Source organism: Aplidium turbinatum, chromosome 7 (assembly GCF_918807975.1).
Source record: "Aplidium turbinatum chromosome 7, kaAplTurb1.1, whole genome shotgun sequence".
In the NCBI taxonomy this organism is placed as follows: Eukaryota; Metazoa; Chordata; class Ascidiacea; order Aplousobranchia; family Polyclinidae; genus Aplidium; species Aplidium turbinatum.
The window spans coordinates 32,669,029-32,690,468 of NC_137478.1; the positions used below are offsets into that span (position 1 = coordinate 32,669,029).

General features: G+C 39.5%; 1 protein-coding gene across 1 annotated transcript in view; it reads right to left on the reverse strand.

The window, feature by feature from the left end:
• Positions 1 to 285: 285 nt before the first annotated feature.
• The window catches only part of LOC145773947 (uncharacterized), a 31,052-nt gene continuing 9,897 nt past the window's right edge, over positions 286 to 21,440 (reverse strand). The window contains exons 5-15 of the mRNA XM_082585071.1: positions 19,590 to 19,740; positions 18,448 to 18,517; positions 17,544 to 17,592; positions 14,079 to 14,262; positions 12,640 to 12,797; positions 12,324 to 12,489; positions 11,337 to 11,407; positions 10,868 to 11,051; positions 8,364 to 8,486; positions 2,587 to 2,689; positions 286 to 1,691 (exon numbers count right to left, since the gene is read on the reverse strand). Coding sequence (XP_082441197.1) covers positions 1,513 to 1,691; positions 2,587 to 2,689; positions 8,364 to 8,486; positions 10,868 to 11,051; positions 11,337 to 11,407; positions 12,324 to 12,489; positions 12,640 to 12,797; positions 14,079 to 14,262; positions 17,544 to 17,592; positions 18,448 to 18,517; positions 19,590 to 19,740 — 1,438 coding nt within the window. The 3' untranslated portion in view covers positions 286 to 1,512. The remainder of the gene's footprint in view (positions 1,692 to 2,586; positions 2,690 to 8,363; positions 8,487 to 10,867; positions 11,052 to 11,336; positions 11,408 to 12,323; positions 12,490 to 12,639; positions 12,798 to 14,078; positions 14,263 to 17,543; positions 17,593 to 18,447; positions 18,518 to 19,589; positions 19,741 to 21,440) is intronic.

Here is a 21,440-nt window from a genome sequence, read left to right on the forward strand (position 1 = left end):
AACACGGTGTCTATCGCTGTCAATTCTTGCTACAAATCGGCTGCCGAGAAACATATCGTTGATTGGATGGTCTGAATGGCTAGCGTGGAAGCTACACCGTTATGGTTAGCGAATCGCAGCTGCTCGCTGTACTAGCGAGTGCTCAGCCTTGTGCTGATAGCCGGGAAGAACGCCCTCTCTTCACAAAAAGATCACAACATTGCGGTTACAGTCATTGTATTAACGCGCCACCACAAGCTTAAATATGGAGTCTCGACTGGCCGAGCGGAGACATTCTATGTCAGCATGGAATCCCAGGGGCACACTTTTTCGATGATTGAAACTTACAAACGGAAATTTTATTAAAATATTTTTGTGATTACTGGAAGCACCGCAGAGTGCAAAGGCTGTGAGGGACCCATGCCACGCGATTGTGACAACTGCATAAAGAAGCATAAACATCACACGGTCTGAAAGGAGATTTAAATTATAAATCTTCTCAAAGTGTCAAGACCAATTAACTTATTCTGTACAAGTCGCCAGTATTCCATTCATGATGCGACGTATTCTGACAAGGGTTAAAGCAGAGTGCTTGGATTGTTAAACCAAAACCGTCTATGGACAGAAGCTTCAATCAAAATCTGCACATTCAAATAGAAATCGCGCGACACTTGCTGGATTAATATTTCAAGTACATTCAAACAAAAAAATCAACATAAAAGTAAAAATTGTTAATGTTACGTCATAGTGTATTATAGGGATACGCAATTACCACAACATACAAACAATCGCCTCTGTCGTTTCTTGCGTTCTTTTGTATTGGTAAAAGCATCAAAACTCAAATATGTGTGAAAGTTTTTTCGCAGGCTCCGTCACTAATACCTGAGCACAGGAGTTCTCAAGTTGTTCATTATTACTTATTCGCGTTTCTACTGTTAATCTAATCAGATGTGATGACATAATAGAACAAATTTTTAAGGCAATGACTGGCAGTTGATGCTAATTTTACGTTTTTGTGACGTCATGCGACATGCAGTTAACAAATTATCAGCTTTTGCAGCAAACTTGTTGAAGTATTCTCTAACATTTGAGGCCACCATTGATTTCCATGCGAAAGTTGTTTCTAATAACTTAACAATAACTTATTAACAGTAGCTTTGCTTTGTAAATCTTTATTGGAACAATTAATGCAATTAATTTGTGAGTATGAAACAAACAGAATACGCAGAAATGAAAATATTTGAAGTTTCGTCGAGAGAAGAGGCAATTGGGGAAACTAGACAAAGGATTAAGCTGCTCTATCTAGTGGTGAATATGACAAGTAAAGTAAATTATCGGTTACCATGACGACTTGTTCACATTTTTGTTGTTGATCTTATCACGTGTGATGACGTAATAAAACAAGCTTCCGAGTACATTGATAATCAAGTCTGTAGATTGCAAGTGTTGGTAATTTTACGGCAATCTGGCGTAATGTGACGGACAGTTTACAGCAAATTATCAACTTTTGCAGCAAAATTGTTGAAGCCTTCTCTAATATTTGAGGCCTTCGTTGACTTCCATCCGATAACCGTTTCCAAGACGACGAGAGAGCCAGAAGAGACAAGAAGAAGTGATAAGAGCGAAAGCGATCAGAGCTGCAGCGATGATGATGTTGGTGCTTCCCTTTTCAATTAATTCCACGTAGTGATCTTTATGTTCTTCTGTGACGTCTGTAATGTAACAAAATCCTCAATTGAATTTCTTCCATCAAGTGACAAGATTAATTGAGCAAGTCAGTATTTACTTGCATAAAATTTGAACTATGAGCGCAGAACCGATTTTCAAGGTTGGTAATGTTAGATTTGTCTTTCAGGTGGGAATGAAGTAGCAAAGCTACAAAAGAATCTACCCACAAGTTTCGTTAGATTGACAAAAGTCGCAGCAAAATTATCTTGCATTTGTAAAAGGTCACTTATCCCCATGCACTGATCAAGCGTTCTTCTTGCTCGGGGTCTGGCTTCTGGCTCGTTATCGTCATTACTTACAGCAGTGTCAGCTATCTTGTGTCAGCTTATCTCCGTCAGTCTCGGTAACCTGCCTGCGTTAAAAGCTTCTACAAAAATGCGAAACTACCAGGAATAACCTATTAAGGCTTGGTCAGTCCGAGGATAAAGATTCAAAAACCAAACCACCAGCATTTGCAGCACGTCTGGTGAACTCAGCAATGGAGATGTCATCTTTGTCATCAGATGTGTTCGCTGTGCCTGCAGTGTCAGGATTCATAGCAGCGAAATTAAAAAGTCTGAAGCAATTGCTTTTCGCTCCAGTTGATATCCAAGCTCTATCAAGCATGTGCAACGCTTCAAAAACTTTGATGTCATCAGTAATTTCGAGATAAAGAGGGCTGCATCGCATATGCCCTGGAGGCACAAAAACGCTTCGAGTTAACCCAAAGTTTCAAGATAGGGATAGTTTTTTGGCATGTATAGGCGTTTTTCAGGCACCGGTCAACCTCCTTACAGGTAGGGAGAGTTTGAGTTATCGGGCTTTGAATGTAATACACAACACAACAATGCATGTGAATGCCAAACAATAGGCCTACACATATAATACAACACTGCATACCTCCACATGTTCTTCCATCTTGCAAAAGAGCCTTGTCTCTTGTGCAGGAACAAACAGCATCGTTGCCAATCACAGTGCAGACATCGGAACATTTGCCGTTGTTCTGATGAAATAAATGTGAAAAATTTTTGACTGTTTGGGTCGATTCAAAGTGAATTTAATTGATTGAATCTTTATCCTCGGACTGGGAAAGCTTCTTGCAGAGCTTAATCCTGGCAGTTTCGCATACTTGTAGTGGCTTTGAATCACTGACGCAGGCCCGGTCACTTAGATTGACAGAGTAAAATTTCCGATTGTTGTTATTAAAACACATCGGTCAATCACCCACCTCGAGTGTTGACATGTAGCCTGACATGTTCATGACATGTAGCCTGACTCGTTCATGACATGTAGCCTGACTGGTTCATGACATGTAGCCTGACTCGTTCATGAAATTTAACCTGACACATCCAAGACATGTAGCCTGACACGCATATGCTACATGTTGTATTTCCAGACGTTTAATATAAAATAAACAATAATAATTGTAGCGATAGCCAACCAAGTGAGAAAACCATTTACCTCTTGTTACTTACTAATAATAATAATGTTATGGTTTTATTTATTGTCGCTCTACAACAGCTAAGGTCTTTTAGCGACAGGGCTCATTATTAATTTTTATCAGGTTTACGATGTTATCACATTATTACCCGACTCATTCTCACTGCGCGATGCAGGATAGAACACAATCGGTACCGTTTTTAAAGTCTTCGGTTTGACCCGACCTGGAATCGATCTCAGATCTACCAGCACCAGAGCCGAAGGCGAAACCACTCGGCCACTGAGCTGGTTTGTTACTTACTGATTCAGTGTATGAAATCAACGCAATATATAGTAAGAAAGAAACGCAAAACAATCAACTAAGGAACGTGGTACAGAACGCTCAATTGATTACACGCGCAGTGCGGTGGTAATCAATTCCAACGTCTGTACCAGAAAACGCTGAACGGTGATTATGTAGTGACGCTGGTCACGAGTTACATATATTCAACGTAGATGACGACTATAACACCTCCCCGATAATTTTTATACACAAACATAAAAAATGAACAAGACACCGAATTAACAATAAGACTCAAAGTCCGAAACGAGCCGGAGGTCTGCGGCGACGGCTCGACCTTCGTGGGTTGTGTGGCCCGAATTCCGGTACAGTCGGTGTGTCGTCCGAATTCGTTCGGGCTGAGGTGGAGACAGCGGAAGAGTCGATTGTTGGTGCAGGAGTATCTCCCGGCTCCTGGTCCTCCGATGATGCATAGCGAGGTTGCAGTTGGTCCATATGGCGCCTCCACGTCGGACCATGTGGCAGCAGACGTACCAGGAAGATTCGGCTACCCTGTCGCTTGATCACCTCGGCTGGAACCCAACGAGGATCCTGGCTCCGTCGTGGAGTGAATGATAGCGCGTAACAGGGATCTCCCGGTTTGAAATGTCGTTTGGTACCTTCGGAGGCGTCGGTGTTGTGAGGGTTTTGTCGGGGTACCACTTGAGACGGTGTAGGGAGAAGCGTGTCGATCTTGGTTCGAATCTGACGATTGTTGAGTAATTGGCTTGGAGAGTAGCCACTCGGAGTGGGCGTGCGTCGATATTGCTGTAGGAATTCCAAGACGGCCTGCTTCGGGGGTAGGGAAGATTTGCGAAGTGCTTGCTTGAACGTACGTACGAGGCGCTCCGCCGCTCCATTGGTTTCCGGATGGTAAGGTGCACCCGTGATGTGTACCATACCCCTCTCCTTACAGAAAGTTTGAAATTCTGTGGATTTAAAAGTAGTAGCATTATCGGTTACTACAGTATGGGGATAGCCGAAATGAGCAAAATCTTCTTCTAGCAGGTTGATAGTAGCTGTTGAAGATAAGGAAGTAGTAGCATGAATACAAGGGTATTTAGAAAAAGCATCAATGCTGAGTAACCAATGGTAACCCATGAATTCTACCGCATGATCTATGTGTAAGCGGCCCCACGGTGCTTCTGGAACCGTCCATGATTGGACCTGGGTTTTAGATTGCGGTTGATATTCGCCACAGGTACTGCACTTGTGACAAAGTTCCGCGATGTCTCGATCGATGTTTGGCCAGTAGACGGACGTCCTTGCCAACTGCTTCATTCTCTCAATGCCGAAATGTCCTTCATGAAGCAACTGAAGGACGGAAGGACGAAGTTTGGAAGGGATGACCACTCTGGAACCGTAAAGTAGACATCCGTAACAAGTAGAAAGAGAGTCTGCGTACTTACGGAACGGTTCGACCGGGTCTTGTGGAGAAGACTTGGCCGGCCATCCTTCATGAATGAAACGCATTACCGTGGAAATGATAGGATCTTTAGAAGATTCTTTACGCAGTGAGGCAGCATTTGGGGTCTGGACCTGTAAATCCAAAGCATCGATAGCGCAGACGATATCAATGTCATCCGCACTTTCCTCTTCATCGAAGACTTTATCCTCTCCTGCTGGTAAGCGACTCAAAGCATCAGCGTTTTGATTATCCTTTGTCTTCCTGTACTCAATAGTGTATGTAAATTGCGACAAAAAGAGTGCCCAACGAGCCAAACGATTTGCTGCCAAAGAAGGTGTCGATTTAGTCGGGCCAAAAAGACTAAGCAATGGTTTATGATCTGTGACCAAAATGAATGATCTACCAAAAAGATATTGATAGAATTTCTTTAGCGCAAAAATTATCGACAATGCCTCTTTCTGAATTTGACTATAGTTTCTCTGCGAAGCTGTTAATATCTTTGAAACGTTTGCTATAGGCCGTTCTGTGCCATCTGGGTAACGGTGAAACAAAGTAGCACCAATGCCCACACTAGAAGCATCACATGCGATACCTACCGGAAGTGACGCATTGAAATGTGTAAGAACCTCATCAGTAGATAGATGATGCTTCAGCTGAGCAAAAGAGTTTTCCTCTTGTTTTCCCCATCTCCAAGGAATGTCCTTTTTCGTGAGATGGTATAGTGGTTCTGCTACAGTAGAAGCGTTCAACGGTAGAAACTTCGAATAAAATTGTAAGGAACCTAAAAACGAACGAAGAGAAGATACGTCAGTGGGGGCAGACATCTCCAGTACGGCGTTTACCTTGGGACCTTTGGAGATGCCCTGCCTGGACAAAATGTGTCCGAGATACTCTACCTGAGGTTGTGCAAACTTACACTTGTCTTTCCTACACCTCAGGCCTTTTGAGTGAAGTCGATCGAGGAGCCGTCTAAGATTCTGGAGATGCTCCTCAGCAGTAGTGCCACTGACAAGAATGTCGTCTAGGTAGACTGCAACCCCTGGAAGGTCGGCTGTAAGGTCGTCCATGATCTTCTGAAAATAACCTGGAGCAGAAGATATGCCAAAAGGTAAAACATTTTGTAAAAGTACGCCACGGTGAGTGCTTAATGCGAGTCGTTTTCGACTGTTAGGACCAAGTCGAATCTGATTGTAGGCATCAGCCAAGTCTATCTTGCTGAAACCATACCCACCACCCAACTTTTGCATCAAGTCTTCTGGTAAGGGTAACGGGTGACGATGGGTCTCCAGGGAAGGGTTCACCGTGACTGAATAATCGCCACCTATGCGTAACTTGGCCTTCGCTTCTGAAGAGTTTGAAGGCTTACGGACTGGAACAACCGGTGTGCCCCAATCGCAAAACTGAACTGGTGTCCATACACCACGTGCAATGCCCGAATCATAGGCTTGTGCTAAGTCCTCCTTTAGCGCGAAAGGTACAGGCCTAGGTTTGAGAAAAACAGGTTTAGCATCAGACTTAAAATCTATGTCTAGTTCATAATCTCGCAAGCACCCGAGTTCAGGCTTAAAAACATCTTTGAACTCGTCACATAAGAGGGAGCATGCCTTCTCCAGACTCTTATCAGGCTTGTCGCATGACTGGATGCTCTGTAAAGTAGAACAGTTAGACAGAAGGAATTTATCGATAGAAATTCCTAAAGACGAGATTGCATCACGACCTAGCAAGTTTAGTCCTTTGACTGTCGTGACTACAAAAGAAATATTATCTGACCTTCCCGTGGAAGGACAAGTTACCTGGGCCGTGAAAGAACCCGTGATTGGTACTAGATGCTTGGTAGCAGATTGGAACTGCGACACTGGTGCTTGCAATTGAGGTGCGCCTACCCGAGTCCAGACGTCGCTGGAAAGGAAATTTCCATTTGTAGCAGTGTCCAGTTCTAAGTGTGTGGTTACCGAATTAATGGAGATCGGTACTTCCAACTTTGAATTTCGAGGTTTTCTGCAAGAACTAGAAAGCATGTTAATTTCCTCGATACAATTTACCTTAGAAGGTTTGAACTGTCTAGCTTTCTTTCGACAAACACTCTGTAAGTGTCCCGTAATATTGCAGAAATGGCAAGTGGCTTTCTTAAACCTACAGTCATTGGCGTTGTGGTTGGAATTACCACAGCGATAGCATTCTTTATTTTTAGAAGAAAAGAAAGTACCTGTAAGTTGCCTAGTTTTTGGAGGTTTACTGATGGTCCTTACTTTCGCAACTGGTACTGGTGGAGTGCCGTAAACAGTTTCTTTGGCCACCTTGGCTGCCTCTTCGGTTTCTGATGCAACCTCCACCGCACGTTTGAAAGTAAGTTCATCAGCTCTGATTTTGAATAACGCCTTAAGCACCGCCTCGTTACCTATTGAACAAATAAAACGAGTACGTAAAGCTTCGTCCAATGGATTTGAAATGGACGAGAAGTCACAGGTGGCAGCTGCCTGGCGTATGCGGATGGCTAGTTCTTGAGCTGTTTCACCGGGCTTGCGCTTCATTTCGCTCCAGAAACGGATTCGCTCCCTCACGATGAAGCGTTTTGGGTCGAATTGTTGAGCCATGTAATTTGTAATTTCCGTCATGGTGAGATCGTTGACTTCTTTTGGGTTTGTTTCCTGCGCAGCCAAATTTGTTAACATTTTGTAGATTGTAGGTGATTGATTGGTGAGAAAAACCTGCGGCATTTTGTCTTGTGCGACTGAATGTGCTGCTACAAAGGTGTTAAACCTCTTCCAATAGTCTGCCCACAGTTCAGTGGTGGCATCAAACGTTACGAACTTAGGTAAAGATACCTGTTGTTGTATTGTTGTTGGTTGTGGTCTTGAAGTTTGGGCTCGTATTTCTCGTAGTTGTTCAAGGTGGCGCTTTTCTTGGTTGGCAATTTGATCTTGATGACGTTGTTCTTGTTCTTGGTGACGTTGTACTTGTTCTTGGTGACGTTGTACTTGTTCTTGGTGACGTTCTTCTTGCCTGGCAATTTGCTCCTTCGTCTGGCGTTCTTGGTTGGCAATTTGTTGTTGCAGGACTTCGATCAGTTTCTCCATGTTTCTAAAATCCTGTAGAAATTCTGTAAAGAATCCTGCCGGCGACGCCAGTTAAATGTCTGTTGTATTTCCAGACGTTTAATATAAAATAAACAATAATAATTGTAGCGATAGCCAACCAAGTGAGAAAACCATTTACCTCTTGTTACTTACTGATTCAGTGTATGAAATCAACGCAATATATAGTAAGAAAGAAACGCAAAACAATCAACTAAGGAACGTGGTACAGAACGCTCAATTGATTACACGCGCAGTGCGGTGGTAATCAATTCCAACGTCTGTACCAGAAAACGCTGAACGGTGATTATGTAGTGACGCTGGTCACGAGTTACATATATTCAACGTAGATGACGACTATAACAGTACATCAACAAAACAATCTTCAGTAAGAGCAAGAACAAACACCAGCTACATCTTTCCAGAATCTACTCACTCTTTTGCATGGCGACGCTTCCTTGTCCTCCGAAGGATCCATCACGCGCAGTGGGCCATATGAAACAGTCTGTGGTTTACTTTCGGGTCTTTCTTCTCCAACGCTGTGGTCACGACGCCTTCGCTGATAACGACATAAATGGTATTATATTTGTTACATAACAAGGACTTGGTCCAGTTTTACACTTTGCTTTTGAAAATATCTTCCCTAGTCTCAAGTATCCATCTTAATAAACACTTGATAGAAATTTAATTGTTACTAAATGTGAATAAAATTTGTTCTTTTACAATGTTTTAAAAAACTTGTTTCATGAAATACAGTTAACCCTTAAAGGGTTGGGCTCCTGGAGTCTTGCTCATTTTGGGGGGGGGCTGTCGATTGTTGTTATGCTTTGGAAGTGATATCTCTGTTATTTTTTAAGGCACAGTTTCAAAATTTGGGATTCACATTGTAAAATTATTCACGCTAAGCATATCCAAAAATTAAAACTATGTGAAATTTAGAACTGTTCATATACGTTGAAATGTTGAGGTGACTTATGACTGTAATTGTAGCGTGAGTTTACAAATTAATTTTTGGTAGAGTAATGAAGAACATGCATTGCAATGTTGTGATTAAATTTTTTTTAAATAATTTTACATACAGCAATTCCCTTCACGCTGCGAAACAGTTAGGATTAACGAGACATGGGCCAAATTAATTACTTTCATCCAGCTGGTGGGAAAACGTTGAACAATAGAATATGAAATATTTCAGAGGATGTGCTGAGAAATGTCTTATATCTCTCATTTTATAACCTTTATTTGCTCAAAATTTCAGCTCAATAGAGGTGAATAAAAGTTGGGAAAAGTGAAGAAATCTCGTAGTCGCAGCCTCAGTGGTTTTAGAGATACAACTGTTGATACAAAAAAGTTGAATTGACAGCCCCCCTCTAATCTTCAAAGGGTTAAGTTGACGCTACATAAAGCTAAGCCAGCATGAAAAATCCTTTGCCTGTACGTTTAATTAATGTCTGCTGACGATGAGAATTTTTAGAAACGGAATTAATGTGGAAAACACTCGTTTTGCTTGCTGAAAAAATATACATGCTGTTCTGAGTTAGCAAACATCCCTGGTCTGTATTACAATTTTCATGGATTAATTGTTATCGTTGTGTTGTTACGACTATGTCATAATGCATGATGCAAAAAGCACAATAAGTTCAAACTTGGACCCTGCACTTGGAGAAACAGTTCCAAACAAGTCAATACCTATTAAGATAAATAATTGTTACTAATCAATTGTTAAATTAATTAATTGTTCAGAAAGGGCAATGTTCAAACACATGCGTAGTATGTTTAGACATCTCCACCTCAGAGCAATTAGTTTTTCTGATTTTCAAATAGCCTACTCGATTCGTTGTGCTGCGTAATCCAGTTCTCCTTTCATGTGAGCAAGGTAAGCAGTTTTTCAACTATTTAGACCAGACCATATTTTTGTTATATTGTATTAATGTATGTTTCTCAAGTACTTCTTGTACAATGTACTATTTTTCTTTAGGCTTGATAAGGGCTATATGTGTAGCCGAAAACGCTCGCTTTATTTTATACATTATGTACATTATATACCATTATATACCCCTATATACATTGCAACTATTCATAACCCCCTTTCCCTTGAACAGTGGCACAACAATGCTTTGTTTCACTCTTGTGGCATTCCCTCACCATCCAGTATCTTTTGACAAAGCTGCATCATCACTTCAACCCCCAGATCTCCACTTGCTTTTATCATCTGACGGACCGGTCGCTTGACGATGTCTCATTTTCTCCATTGCTTCCACCATTTCTTTTCGAGTAACCTTTTCCACAGGCCCCTTCACTGAATTAGCCTCTATGATATTATCCCATACATTTTCCTCATTAATAACGTTTTTCATATGTGCTTTCCATGCTTTTTCTCTGCTTTCTGGACAAATGCAACTTTCCATCTCTACTCTTTATTCATCTTCCCCCGACAATATTCTTTCCATCATTTTTCATTAGTTTTAGAAGCATGATCGCTTCTTAAACAAACTTTCAAAAATATTGGTTCACAACTTTTTTGCTCTTTTCATATTCAGGTCTTCCACTACTAGTCAAAATGCTGCAATTTCCATGATACTACTTTTACATTTATCAAGTGCTTTCTGTCTTCCTGACCCAATCAAGATAAAATCAATCTCCAACCCATGTCCTCCTGAGCTATATGTCACCTTCTATATCTCCTTTTTTTTAAACCAAGCGTTTAAACGTAAAGTTTCTTTGCATCAAAGAAATCAAGTAACATTCTTCCTTCCAAGTTTCTTTCTCTAAACCCAAATCCCCCATGACTACTTTCAAACCCATGCGTAATTGAGCGAAATTGGAGAAACATAGCTTATAGTGGGCGATCTTTTCGTCGCGGGCATGTTAGCGACGAACAATGGTAGGCTAGGATGCGATGAGGAATTAAACAAAAATTAGTTTTCTTCAAAAACAACTTACTTTTGCTTTCGAGTTGCAATTTGTTTCGATTGTGTTGTCACAAAGATCAACTTCACAATGGGCAAAGACGTACTGATCTTGGTTGATGTTGTTTGTTATGAAGAAGAAAGATCGGAAAGCAAACCTTGCATCATCTGGCATGAAATTTCTTATCTCTCTTGTTGCGGGGGCGTTTTGGAGCATCCTGTAATTGTGTTCATCGCATCATTAGCGGCATCATGTGGTCATTCTTTGTGGTTTTGTTAGGAGGCCTACACTCTCGCAAGTTTAATGTAACTGAGTTTTATCCAATGCAGCAAAAAAATATTTCATCTTTTGACGACTTATCAATCAGTTAATGTTACATTTGCGGTTTGTGAGCCAGTCGTCACTAGGGATGGATTCCAGTTCGAACGAACGAAAGTTGGAAAAAAGTACCGAACCAAAACTGCGACTTTTGCTGAAAAAAATAAACTCTTTCGGCACTTACTTGTCTTTTATGACGTCATATTTGGGCGACACTTGTGAATCCTCATCACCGTTGATCCAGCAGTTTATAAGCTGCAAAACAGATTATTTTGTTTTAGTTATGTAGTTGGCTCTCCACCTGCGTACTTGACTATGTTGACGTGTTCTGGCACCATGTTGAAGTTTTCATTGAACTTGATATTGTGTTTCTCAGAAAACTAAGATATTTCGGACACATAGCAAGAAGGAACTCGTTGGAAAATTTAATGTTGACTGAGTTGGTAGAAGGCAAACGAACAAAGGAAGAACAAAAAATAACATATTTTGACAATGTCAACCAAATTACGAGAATGAAAAGCATGCCGAAAGTACCACTAAAAACAAAAGACAGAATAAAATAGAAGGAATTCACAACCGACCAGACATGATCAATCTGTTGAAGAAATAGAAGAAGGTATTGTGTTAGTTGTTTTGATAAAAATCTTCACTTTTCGGTTTGAAGGACAATGGCATCTGCACAAATGACTGTAGGCCAAGGCTATATGACTCTGATTGTAGGCTACAAGGCGAAAACAACAGATTTATTTAGCAGCGATGGTGAGACTAGTAAACCGAATGAGAAAGCTTACAGTAGGCCTACGCTATCACGCAGTTCATTCCAGTTAATCTTTAGTTTAAGTTGAAAACTCGAAAGAAAACGCAACGTAAGGAAACGTGGCTGGCTAACGTGTTTTCTTGGGCTAGCTAAAAAATCAGTGAAAACGAAGAATCATTCTATAAAACCCAAAATTTTGAATATCAAGACTGAACTGTAATTGTTTGTATGTTGCAACTATTTTCGTTTAAACTAATTTTGTTGTCATGTAATTTGTAAATCTGTAGTCTACATCAGTTGACTGGTAGCCTAATATTGTATGTTTTTCACATGTCCGCGCCAGCAGCAAAAAATTGATAAGTGAAAAAAGTCATAGAACTGATGCAGTGAAAATTTGACGTCATAATCCCTCACCTGGACATAGACTCTTCCCAATGCCGAAACACCAGTCACTCGAACTTTGACGTAAGCCCACCCAGGCATGACCACCGACGTCTGAGGAGCGGTGAAGTCCATGTTATAGAATCCGATAGCAAGTTTGAAGACGCCATCCATTTGCTGGTTAGCAAAGGCGAGTTTCCTAAAGTTCGTCACAATTACATCATTGACTCACAATAAGTTGTTACATCACAGACAGACATACAATTAGACAAGTAAAAATCTTTCCTTGCTCGTGGTAATTTCAAACAATGAATAGAATCGTCAACGTTCGACTGTACACAGTCCTTACTCAAGTCCCACATTGAAGCCTCCAGCGGTGTTGAGAAAATACTTGGTGTTGTACCGACAAGTCCTGTTGAAGCAAGTTTCATCGAAGCTAACAAAATCTTGGGTGAGGTCTGGAAAGTTCCTGAACGTCCATGTGAGAAAAATGTAGCCATCTACAAACTGAATCAACATTTGGACAAATAAAGATCAAGACAAAAGAATATTTAAGTTGTACTGATGAGTCTTCAATAGATGAATACCGGTTCTCCAACATGGACATATTGCTATTAATTTTGTGTGTTGATTGGTCTTGTTGGATGAGGTAATGTGAAGAATAGTTTGTTTTAACGAAACGATCCTTTAAACTTCTTCGACACGTACTTGTGTCTTCATCAGAAATTACTTTAAACATGCAGTATAGGCTAAATTGGCATGAAAAGGGGAAGGCTTACGCTCTGCAGTGGGCTCTCACAGACTGAAAATGATGATAGGCTACATAAAATGAAAATGACACTGGTCAACAAAAAACTTTTGTTTTTTGCATAGATATTGAGAATTGATTTAGGGTAATTTTGGGGTGCTAAATCCGAATCAAAGCTCAAATCACATCACGTTTTCTTGCAATATGCATGTTCCATTATTGATGAGTTATGTAAAAGCTGCTCATTCACTCACGAGTTTGACACCACACAATCACGCACAAAACCAGCTCTGCCGTGATTTGGCTGAACCTAATATGCGCCATTTTTAAGTTTTCGAGATAACCGACATTTTGTGTTTATAGCTGTAAAATTGCCAAGGTAAAACACTCGGAGTTGTCTTTTGCTTGTCCGCTGGAACGGACAAGCAAACAAAATTTTTAAGAATGAAATTTAATCCAGGTTTTTCTTTGTTTATTAAAACATAGGCTAGTCTTTCTTGATGTCTTTCTAGTCTTTCTTGATTTCATAAGATGTCCTCTTCAGGAATAACATATATACAATTTTACTACATCTGAATAAAATACAATGGTTATTATAACTATAAAAAAAAACAAAAAAACTGCACAGTACTACTGACTAGCTCAAACTCAACGATAGATTTTACGAGAATCAAAGGTAACTGCATCAAAAGGTGTTGAACAGATCACACGATGTGGTAGAAAGGCAGGGTGCGAAAAAACTAATTTTAAAATACAGAGAGCAAGAAAGACGAGCCGCAAGCAAACAATTGTCTGTTCAAAGGTGGATTGTTACGTTTTATGTACAAGGCTTCTAAGATTTTAGTTTGTTACTCAGACCTGCCTCTGGACATGATCTCAAATTGTTTGATGGAAACATTGTTTTTGCATTCTATATACAATATACATACTGTATTTTTGCTGGTGATATTTGCTTCTGCGCAGATTGCTTTTGCGTTATATATTTTTTATCCTTGCTATCCATTTCGTTAATTTATCAGACTTTACGCGTTCATTCTTACCGAATAGTGGGGGTCGCACTTCAGCATATCGGGCAGCATGAACTGGTAGGTTGCTTCCATTCCATTTTTCTTGCATTCATCAGTGATAGTGTTGATGTCATAAGTCAGGTCTCGACCGATATAGACGTATTCATTTGTGTTGTTGGTGTCTACTTGAAGCTCCATCAGCTCTGCGGGGGCCAGCCTGAAAAATTTATTGGCCAAAGCTGTGACATGATCAACAACGTCTCGTCGCATTTCAGAATCAGATCCACACTTTGAAGCACATTTGCTTGGACTGATGGCAACACTTTTTAAGAATCTTTAGTAAAAGTTTAATTAAACTTGAAATTATGACAAGTAATTTGTCGTCAAGAAATAATTTGAAACTTTAAACAAACCGACAGCTACAAGAAAAATAAATCAAATTCAAGCTGAAGGATAGTAGTGATTCTGAAACTTTTAAAAACTTTTATTAGCATACAAACCTTAAATTAAAGATAAATAAAAAAAACATCAAACAAATTAAATTGTACAATCAAATAAGATTAAACGTGAACATCTAACTTCCAGTCGTCGCATGTATCATAGCCGATATGTAGAGGTAAGTTAGTAACTCTTAGTAGTCCAATTTTCATCATCATTGAGTCTCCACAACGATCGATTGTTCACAGTTCTTAGTTTACAAAATTTTGGTTTGTCCATGTTGAAAGATTTTTGAAGATTTCCAAACGTGGACGCCCCCGGTGCCTCTGACCAGGAAGTCGCCCCATCATTGCCGAATGTTCAATTCCGCGCTTGCGGTAGACATGCCCGATAAATGTCAATTGCCTTTTTTTGATAGTTGTGATGAGGACGCCAGGGGTGCACCCAGAGCGTCTCCACACTTCTTCGTTAGTGATCTTATCCATCCAGTTAATTCCCATCATTCTCAGAATGAACCAAATTTCAGCACTGTTGATCTTCTTTTCTATTTGCGGGCATATAGTCCAGGATTCACAGCCATATAGCAGAACTGACCAAATGTACGCATGTAAAATTCTTATTCTAGTGTATAAAGAGATTGAGTCAGATTTCTGTATTTTGGGCATTTTGATGAAAGCTTGTTTGGATTGTGCAATTCTTGATTTTACATCGCTCCAGCATCGACCATTCGAAGTAACTATAGAACCCATATAGTTGAAAATATTTACTTGTGAGACCGGTGTATTCTGTATCTTGATTGTGCATACTGGAGTTATTTCCTTTGATGAGATAGTCAATGCAAATTTTAACATATCCTTAGAAATTAATCCTCTTTAATAACCTCCATGTAATGTCTATTCCTTCTTCGTCCATGACTTTTAGCATGTCTACACAGATTTCATCTAGTTCAACTGCTTTTAATGTTTTATTCAATACAGAGCCCACTTCTCAAAATTGGGACTTGTGGTTGTATAACAGACAGCACTTTTCAGTAGGTCCACTTCCTCGGCCTAACATCATGAACAAGATCTTGCAAAAATTCTTCTCAACTCTTTGAAACATCTTTTGTGTAGTGAACGATGTTTGCATTTGCCGCTCTGATATTCATTGATCCCGGAGCTGATTTTTTACCTATAGTCTCGTTCATCTTCTTGAACTTGCCTTATTCATCAAGAATATTGGCGTGTACGACATCAATGAAAACAAGTTAGAGACGTAGCATTACACCACTCGAAGCTTTGCTTTTCCGACCACCTTAGAAAGGTCAATATTCCCAATTGGACAATAATTCTTTTCGTCTCGTTACAAGATTGCTTTAGCAAAAAAAAATGAAGCAATAGATTGAGTTTGGCTTTTAGCAGCATGATCGTTGTTTACTTCACAAATGTAGCTATACAAACTACCTGTTTCAGCCTGATGCTGCAGGTTCGCTGTGGTAGTAGAAGTTTGCACTAGCTTATGGAACACAGTTCCCTGCTACTACTACAGTATCATAGACGATGCGCCTTTGATGAACTAGATGTTAAGTTTGTAATTTTATCCAGCGTTTCCTATGCGATGCAGTATCCAAAAGTGTTCTTGGTTGGCTGATTGACTTATTTTGTTGACAATGAGATAAAAAATGTCATTCGTTGTCTGTCACGAGCACGTCTCCCAAGAAGGCGACCGCGTAGGTATAGATCTTCAAACTCTTCTTGTCTGATGATGTGACCGAGAAATAGTTGGCTATATGAAATGCGGAGCATTCTTCTATAAAGCAACATTTCAGCTGCTTCAATGTTACGCCTAGTTTCTACGGTGAACGTCTACGTCTCCCAACCACATTGGAGAATAGACACACCAGTGACGTATACATGGGGGGGGGGGGCATATGCCTCCCCCTGCCTTGAAAAATGTTTTTTTTAGCGTTGTTGTGATTATGTAGTGCAAACATGTTATATTTTAAAAGTAGTCTTGAAAAGCAGTGGTGTCGTATTAACCCCTTCTTGTATCCCCCTGGAGAGGGCACGGCTGTTTAGGGGCCCACCTATTATTTTATTTTGTTTAATGTTTCTTGGAAATTTAAAATGAAAAATTGTTGTAAATACTGCTACAAAAGCTCGATAATCAATAGCTTAAATCACGCAAGGCCATATACACGCCTTCCAAAACCTCAGTTGGGAGGCTTATCTAGTTTGGGGGCTACCTATTTTCAAGGTAAAGTAGAGGCGTTACGTTTCTTTCAGCCCCGCTCCCGCATCTTTTCAATTTAAAGTGAAAATATGACTCGTGTTTGGAGATTTTTCATGTAAACAATGCGTGAAAAAATCAAAGTAGAAATCAAAACTATTACGACTATTGCGGGAAACATCAAGCCACGTTGATACCGACAAGAGCGACCACCAACACCAGCCACGACTCGGAGGATGAATGTTTTGGTGTGCTGGTGCCATCGCGTGAAACGTCGGTACGAAAATAGCAAATTGTGGAAGCTTTTTTTCAGACAGAAGCAAGTCCTTGAGCTTTCCTGGTGCCGATTTATAACGTCGTTTTAAAATACGACACCTCCATTCCTTTTAGTGCCACGATGAAGACATTTTTCTCCGTTGCAAAAGACGTGTTGAAGCTAAAGCGGGCAAGACTCGGTGACTCGCATTTTGAAATTGCTTGTGTTTTCTATGACGACTTTGAAATGCTTCGTTTTCAAGGCCATTTTGACGTCAAAAAGTGCTTCTTGTTTTGATTGTCTTGATTGCTGTCTGCTGAGTTTGTGTGTTGCCAGGCGTGATTGCTGTAATATTTGTCAAATCACAATCAATTTATTTTTAATTTTGGATTATCCTACTACGCTTATTGGAGGGAAAATTCATGCGAGGTATGACTGAGGTATGCGAAAAAACAGATTTATCAATAATAATGGTCTGTGGCCAAAAAATTTTGCTAAAGCCTAGCCTATTGTTCATAAACATCTGCTTTAAAAATGGATGTAAACTATTATACAATTTTTATTGCCCTACAATAAAAACTAAACAGAACACTTACTTAAATTTAGGTGTCTCCGTACATTCAATTAATGTATCAGTGATGGTGTCTGAAAAGAATGAATTGCTCTTACATGCTACCATTAGAAACAAAGATAATATTTTATATCTGTATTATTAAGGGGGGTTAATCGGCTTTTATTTTTTAAATTCGAGTTTGTTAAAGTGGCAAAAATTTTAAAACATTATTCCAGAGGCCATAGAATATGCTGTTGTATCTTAAAATCAGAGCTAAAGTTGAAATTAAAATTACCCTTCTATCCTGACTATTACTACCGGAACACACTGTCGTGAAATCTACTGCAAAATCAAAACTCAAGTAAATATCAAAATAAAAGCAGCAGAGCAACTCAAAACAAACTTAAGGCAATGTCGCAACAAAACAATCAACGATCAGCAAGAAGTAAAAATGGCACTATGCAAGCATTATCACGTCACACACTTCATCTCGTGTCTGTATTATCCCTGGAACACGTCAATTTGATTTATTTATTGCAGTTTACTGAGCAATTTTATTGCTTATGAACTCTTTTTTCTCAGTTTTTGAGAGGCATGTAACAGCATTATTAACACGTTCAATTCGTTTCTAATTTACCACACTCTTATCCTATGTCATCGAATAGCTTTTATTAAATTTGATTGAGCCAGCATAGCAAGCGAGATGATTTTACAAAAACGTCGGTTTTTTTTTCTCAGCTTCGGGGTGACATGTGGATTCTTTGGATCCGATACTGCTGCAAGGACAGGATAGGCTATATCAGAAGTTAATACTTTTTAAAAACATAACGGAGTTCCACTTCCTAATGCATATGACGTTGCTAAAACTGAAGGCAATAAATAGTAAGCCAACTTATTACAATTCCACTAAATAAAGAGATATCGCAACTCATTATATTACGTTGTACCTGTCAGTGAAATATCATCTAAAGCAATGTCGCCTGTACTCGAACTTCCACAAGTGCCAGTAAAAGATATCTGAAAAAAATTGGCCTGTTGTTGAGAACATTAAAAACTTTGAATTTAATTTTCCATTGCGAAAATGATATTAAAGAATATAATGAGATTATTTTCTGCATATGGTTCTCTGATATCGGAAGAAATTTAGGGGGAATTGCATCACCACACTTTTCAATTCATCAAGTGTTGACGAGAATTTTTTGCATATTTTCATAAATTTGTTTGGTATCATGCCTATCAAATGCTAGTCTACATTATGCCCTACCATCGCTATTGTGCCCTACAATCTCTACTCTACATTATGCCCAACAATCGCTATTGTGCCCTACAATCTGTAGTCAGCAATGCATTGCATTGCAACATGCATTAAGTCATGCGCATAACCAACTGAGTTATCGGTACGAACCTTTTCCCACTTTTCGAAGAGGGTGACCTACTCTATACTATCAACTGGACAGCGGTGGAACAAGTAAGATAGTCGTTTACAATAGCCTACTTCTTTATTGTTGACAAAAGTAGGAAAATTGACGTTACTCAATTTAATAAGTCTGTGAAACAGCAAAGTAAACTCTCTACCAAAGCTTTAAAGTTAAAGATAATGCCAAGCGTGCATCTTTACTGCACCAAGCAGAAGAGTGGTTATTTGATATCTTCATAATCCTGCCAAGCAATGCAAATTACTGCAATGCTGCTGAACAAGCCATTCGTAACTACTTAAAGTAGCCTATCAGATATATTCAGTGAGGCAGCGAACAAGGTTAGACCACAATAAAATGTGTTAGTTTGCTTGTTGGGTATGTAAGCCTACACTTCCGGTTTGATTGAAGCTTCATAGATTAATAGACGTTGCAACTACGACTCAGTGATGAGGCATTTGGGCCCACCACAAGTTTGTTTTCAGGTGCCGCAGCAAAGCATAAACATCCTACTCGAAAAATACAACAAAGTATGCCAATGGTAGTTCAACTCTCAGGCTGATTAAAACTCTTTTCTTAAAACAAAGAAACGTTTTAAGATTTTACCTTTAACTTCTATTTACAGTAGGCAGTAGGCCTATTTAATATAAAATGCTTATAACGTTTCTTTTTACCCGAAAAGGTTGAGATGTGTAATCCAGTTCCTTAACAAACTGCAACCAATCAGTTCCTTGCTGTCCGCTTCTCTCCAATAAAATTATACTGCTACTGGCAAATATTTGGGTAACAGTCAGAGTTTGAATGTCCTCTCCATACATGTGGTACCTAAGCAATATTTAGATTTAACTGCAATGTTTTACATAAATAATATCGAGATTAGTGTAGTGCTAGTGAGTTACAATACACTAGTTGCAAGAATTTAGGCCTACCATATTTTCATCGCCTAAAAAGAGGACACGTTTCGCCTGCAAGTAAATTTTACGCTTGAAGAATCTTTTACATGTTTTTAGATCATTCATTACAATATTGCTCTACGCAGCAAAAGTTATCAAAAAAAAACGAGAAAACAGATTGACTGAACGTTTAACTTATTTGTTCTCATATCTAGTGCTTCCTTAAGACAACAAATGATTTTATATTTTTAAGAGTAAGCAAAAAGTTAAAAAAGACCTAATGTGACAAATCAGGCACGACCTCCAGGTCAAGCCTTAACTTTTTTAACAAAATTGTTCAATTATTTGCAAGAAATATGACTAAAACAGTAGGCTGCACATTACCGTTAAAATGCTAAAAACGGCGTGAACTAAAAAGCTGTTTCTTTCCTTGCAAAGCTGTAGGCCTATCCATGCCACGATTTCTTTTGCCGTAGGTTAGGTCTTATACACATTGCACTTTTAGACATTCGTTTCGATTTGTTCAAGTACCAAACTGAGTTGTCCAGGGTTGCATTCCTGGGGGCAGTGGCGGCTCGTGGTATTTATAGCCGGGGGTGCTGCAACCGGAGGTAGCCTATACGTGAAAGAGCGAGCGCCAAAGGCGCGATGCCAAGGGGTCTAGGGATAAGACCCCCATAAAATTTGACCTTATTTGAATGGTATTTCATGAATTCTGAGGCTATTTTAGCACTCAATTTCCTGATGTTCAACACGTTTAAATAGGCTGTTTTAGCATGTGACCTTTGGCCTTAACTTATTGTCGTACCGGTAAGTTAACAATGAACCTAGGTAAAATTTAATTTAACAACAATAATGAAAACCTAGTCTAAGCTTTATCTTTTCGTGCAGAAAGTAAAGCACATTAGTCTAACCATGTAACAGCATCAGTCGCAGCCACCTAATATCGTGCTTGAAAACAACAGTATTTGCAACAGTAGCTGGCCTGACCACGTGACCAGCAACTGCAAAATTTGCAGTTCGAAATTGTGGGATTTGAAGCAACCTCAGCCAAAATATGACGTCACAATTTCTCTTTGTTCTTCTTTTATAAGATCGCAACTGCAGGGCTTGCAGTTCAGAGCTGCCAAATACAAAACTTAAAAAATCATAATATTTTTTAAAATTCAGAAATTATGAAACTTCTAGTCAGTAGGATCTATAGAGAAAATGAAAAAAAAACGTGAAATTAATAAAAAAAATTAAATTCTGAAATGTGCAGGGGGTGCTGCAGTTCTGCAGTTTTTATAGACGAGCCGCCACTGCCTGGGGAGATTCGGGGGGCTCAGCCCCCCGAAATACGAAAAGGCTTGATGTAGGGGGGGCTTGTTCAAGCTTCCATTTTTCAGCTTTTCTGGCTGAACAACAACTTCTCGACTGAACAAGTAACACTCTAACAGCTTTCTCACAACAGAACTGCAAAAAAACACGAACATAAGTTGATAACAATCGCCAATTATCACTTTTGTCAGAAACTCTCCAGACTGGAAATATCAACTTCGTAGTAGCTAATCGTCATGTCAAATGGACTGTTAATTCTCTACTTCAAATAAAAAAAGCTATTCAAGAAGGAAAGTATTCGTTTGATGAAGC